A 5,000-nucleotide genomic window follows, 5' to 3' on the forward strand; every position below is an offset into this window, starting at 1 on the left:
GTGCTTTTTCTTCTCTCCTAAAAGAAATTCCGCTTACGTCCTTTTTTTTCTCTCTTTTGTTTTCTTTTGGTTTTCCTTCCTCTCGCGTGTGCGTACGTTGATGTGCGCACTGGTGATTGCGCGTGAAACTGTGTACGTATGTCGATCTGGCAACGAAGAGAAGTCCACACGGACGAACATGCATTCAACTCTTCGCGTATATGAGCGTCTCGAGTCTGTGTACGAATGGTGTCCACATCTACGTCAAAAAAGACAACTCTCTTGAAGAAAAGTAAACATAAATCCACTCCATTTTTCAGTTTGTGTTTTTTTTTCACAAACCTCTCAAGTAAAACATCACAAACAAAAGCCAACCTCAACTTCAACCTCATCACTTCACGCCCTTCCTTTCTCCGTCCTTCCTTCCTCCTCGTCCCACCTTTCCCTTCATCTTCTGTTTTCTTCCTTTTCTCTACTCCTTTACATCAACGCTCTCTTCTTCCTTTATCCCCAACTTCTTCCTCTTTCCACCTCCTCTTCGCTCTGTCTTCTCTTCCTCCTCTCACCCCCACCCATCCTCTCTCTCTCTCTCTCCTCCTTCCCCATCTTCCTCCTTCCTCCTCCTCCTCCTTCCACCTTACATCGAAACCCTCAGCCGCTTGCACTTCGCCCTCCGATTCTTGAACCAAAACTGGACGTTCTTCGGCTCGAGTTTGGGGAACTTCTGGCGGTAGGGCATTCGGTTCAGCTCCTCCGTGTACTTGAGGATGAGGTTGTGACTCGGGTGCGTGTTAATAGCGAACCACTGCTCGAGGCGCGGCACTTCCGTCACGGGGTCAATGAACGTACGGTTTCGTTTGCGCCGTTCCTCCGGGATGCCGCTTCCCCCGAGCCCGCCGGAGAAGGGCGAGACCTGATAAAGCGGGAAGAGGGAAGGAGATGATGAGATGGTGGAATTGGGGATAAGTGGTGGGGAATGGAAGAAGCATAGGGGGAGAGATTTATGTGTTTTAATGATAATGATAGTGATGATGACGATGACGATGATGATGATGATGATGATGATGATGATGATGATGATGATGATGATGATGATGATGATGATGATGATGATGATGATGATGATGATGATAATAATAATAACAACAATAATAATAATACAAATAAGAATAAGAATAAGAATAAGAATAACTATGATAATGATAATAATAATGATAATAATAATAATAATAACAATAATAATAAGAAATACAAAATGAATAATAAAGATAATAATAACACTGCGATTATCATTAATTAAAAACAGATATATATTCTTTGCTATTTCTTTTTGGTGCCTTAGTGTTCTTTCCATATCTTAACACATATTATGTGACTGATATCATTGCAAATTGACGTCAAAATACAAGGCAAAGACTAATGAGAACTAAGACCTACAGCCACTATTAAAGAAATCATAACTAAACGAACTCACGAGAAACGATAAAAAAAATATATATATCGTTGGCACCTCACCTGTGGCATGTAGTGTGCCATATACATCATGGAGTGCTGGAGAAGTGACCCTGGCACCACTGGGTATGGCAATCGGTCCATCCCTCCCTGCCCCAGGCCGGGTATGGGTGGGTAGGGGGGCAGGGAGAGAGCCCCTGGTGATACGACTGGTGGGGGAGAACACTGCAAAGGGCGAGAAAAAAAATGTTATCGTAAGTCTGGCATACGGTTTGTTTGTGGAATATCGTACGGATGGAAGAGTTGTCGTACGGGATTTGTGTGCTATGTTTTCATAATGAGTAATGTCTGTTGAATATTTTATTCATCCTTTAAAAAAATCCTGTATGTAATCTTCTCTCTCTCTCTCTCTCTCTCTCTCTCTCTCTCTCTCTCTCTCTCTCTCTCTCTCTCTCTCTCTCTCTCTCTTTTTCTCTCTCTCGCTCTCTCTCTCTCTCTCTATCTCTCTCTCTTTTATTCACACATCACACAGTCTTTCAGTCCTAATCTTTCGAACATAACAGATGCCCTGCTAACCTTTCCATCATTGGTAACGCTGACACTGTCACGTGATCTGACGTCATCCTCGTCCTCGCTCATGTCGACGTCACTCTCGGGGGGGCACCTCTCCCCGCCCGAGGTCTGCCCTCCTTCCGAGCTCCCTGCCGCCTGGCTACGCCCCTGCAGGCTGTCCGAAGGCTCTGACCCAACGCCTCCGCTTCCCCGCTGGTCGTCTTCCTCCTGAAGGCGAAGGGGAAAAGGTGTTCTTAGAAAAAAGGGTAAATGGATATCTAAAGAAGAGTGGACAGATTGGTAGGGGAGGTGAGCGGATTTGAGATAAGAGCAATAATCGTATTCATAAGGGTGTAATATTGGGCTATTTTGCATTAAAAGTACATACCTGATTGTCTTCATGTTGCTGTTGCTGTTGTTGTTGCTGCTGTTGTTGTTGCTGTTGTTGCTGCTGCTGTTGCTGCTGCTGTTGTTGTTGCTGTTGTTGATGATGGTGCTGAAGATGGGCGTGTTCGTGAGGCGTGGGCGGCGAGCTGGCGAGGCTGTGGGCGTTGTGGGTGGGAGGAGCGTAGGAGTCGTGGTGGTCGTCGTTATCTGAGATGCTCGTCTCGTCGGGCGGCGGCGACTTGAGGCCGTTGATGGCACGGAACTCCTGGCGCTTGTAGGCTGCCCTCGCGTTCTGTGGGCGTGGGGGGGGGGGGGGGGGGGGAGGGTTAGTAACTTGAAGGAAAAATATGATGATGATGATGATGATAACATCAACACAACAGCAATAATAATGACAATGATAATAATGATAATTGCAATGATAATAATTAATAATAACAATAATATTGATAATAATAAATAATAGAATTATAATAATGATCAAAATTATAATAGCGCACTGGAACTCAATTACTTGATCAATCAAACCACATTAGAGTTGAAGTGAATAAGAAGTTCAAGGATAAATTAATCCATATATACTTTAGATTCTGGCAGATCAAAGAACCCGGCTCTGAGGGATGACTAGGTAAGAATATTGAAATGTCGACGGTAACTAGATTACTTTGATGATGCGATAGAGATAGATAGAGCTAGATATAAATAGAGCAAGAACACCACAAGGTTTTCACACTTTGAGTCTGTAAACAACCAAACTCTCCTTTGCAACTCACTCTAAACGATACACAATGAAACGTTTTATACGCGAAACAAGCAAATAACGAAATATCACACACTCCCCAATTATTCGGAATCTATAATCAAACGCAGCATCGTTCCTGCACTCTGAACGTTTTTCACTTCTGAACCTTTTAAGCGACCCTAGAGCTTGAAATAAAATCGGTACCCAGTCGCGAAAACGCCTTTCATATTTTAGCCATTAACCAACACGAAAGCGTTTCTTATTAATCAACCACAAAACAATCTTGGTCGTCAAAACGTTTCTCACTCACCACATACTCACTTGAAACTAGTAAAGGACGAAATGTACACGTTCAGAACGCTTCCCACTCCGGAATTAGTGAGCAAAAACGTTTCCCTATCACTTTGAATCGGTAAAGGAAGAAATGTTTCTTATTCCCTCTGAACGTTTTATATCAACATTTAGCTTGCAGTATAGTGCTTCCAATCTCAAGAAAGAAAGAACTGACAACTCACTAAGGACTATGGAGTACTCTAATCAGCTGATACTGATTACTTACGTTTACATATACTTTGTCTTTTTTATCATATTTATTATTGGAAATTGCTGCTTTAGATACCAATCTATTTCATCTCAAAATAGACTCCAGACAAACTGGAGAGAGTTGCCAATTTGTTTGTTTTCTATTTTTTCCTGAGCTTGGACAGAGCACAGTAAACAACCACGACAACATTTCTCACCTTGAACCAGTAAACAACGTTGCTCACATCCAGGGGCTTCCTGCCTCGGCGTGACTCGAGTCCATTCAGCTCTGTCACATACTGCTGGATCTGGGAATGAAAAGACAAGGAAAACACGTCAGTTATATTGGGAGGAACATAACAAGAGGAGCGTGACGTAGGTACATTCGACCTAAGTCTCTCAATAGTGATGCCAAATAATGGCAAGAATAATGAAGGTAAAGAGACAGACAGACAAAAGAGCGGATTAATATCAAATCATATTCTTTTTCTCTTTCGTGCTTTCGTTCTTCTTTTTTTCTTGTCTCCGAAGACAGTTAATGCCATTAATCAATTGGGAGGCATTTTTTTTTGTATAGATTGTCTTAATTATCTTGTTTACCATAATTATTATCCTCATCTATTATATTTATTACGTTTTTTGAGTTATCACCGATTCCAACCCCTCCGTCTCCTCATCATCTATTTTCCCCTTTTACATTTAGTCTTCCTACTCATCCTCTCCTCTTCCTTTTCTTAATTATTTTACCTTTCTCCTCTTTTTTTTTTCTCATTCCTCCTTCTCGCCTCTTCCAACTTCCCATACTCTTCTCGCTCTCTACATTGTGTTTTTTCTTCCTTCTCCTTTCTCTGCCTCCTCGTAATCTCCATCTTCCCGTTTCCCTACTTTATCTATTCTTCCCTATCCTTTCATCCTCCTCGTCCTCTTCCATTCACGTCACAGTAATGTTTTGTTTTTTTATAAAGCTGAATTTAAACATATGATATTGCACTTTTATTTACCATTTACGTTTTTTTTTGTCTAAATCTCTTGGTGCTTTGCTGGATGATTCTTCGGTCTTTTTTAAATGATCTTTATCTCTCTGTCAGCTTGTCTTCCACCCAAGGTACATCTGAATTAACAGAGGGCACACATATAATCAGATACAGTTGTACATAAACACACACGCACACATACACACACACATGTATACTCATACTCATGTGTATGTGTGTGTGTGTTTATGTGTATGTGTATGGATATATACTTGTGTTTATGTTTGTGTATATGTATGTGCATATGTACTTATATGTTTATGTGTATATGCATATATGTGTGTATGTGTATATGTACGTGTTTTGTGTATAGATGTGTGTGTCTGTATCTG

General features: G+C 41.5%; 1 protein-coding gene across 1 annotated transcript in view; it reads right to left on the reverse strand.

Annotated features, from left to right (window-relative positions):
- The window catches only part of LOC125042097, a 111,928-nt gene that overhangs the window by 839 nt on the left and 106,089 nt on the right, over positions 1 to 5,000 (reverse strand). Inside the window, exons 8-12 of the mRNA XM_047637565.1 lie at positions 3,853 to 3,942; positions 2,372 to 2,662; positions 2,008 to 2,211; positions 1,495 to 1,656; positions 1 to 892 (exon numbers count right to left, since the gene is read on the reverse strand). The exon at positions 1 to 892 is cut by the window's left edge and continues 839 nt beyond it. Of these exons, the coding sequence (XP_047493521.1) occupies positions 617 to 892; positions 1,495 to 1,656; positions 2,008 to 2,211; positions 2,372 to 2,662; positions 3,853 to 3,942 (1,023 nt within the window). The 3' untranslated portion in view covers positions 1 to 616. The remainder of the gene's footprint in view (positions 893 to 1,494; positions 1,657 to 2,007; positions 2,212 to 2,371; positions 2,663 to 3,852; positions 3,943 to 5,000) is intronic.

The sequence above is a fragment of the Penaeus chinensis genome, chromosome 31 (assembly GCF_019202785.1).
Source record: "Penaeus chinensis breed Huanghai No. 1 chromosome 31, ASM1920278v2, whole genome shotgun sequence".
Lineage (NCBI taxonomy): Eukaryota > Metazoa > Arthropoda > Malacostraca > Decapoda > Penaeidae > Penaeus > Penaeus chinensis.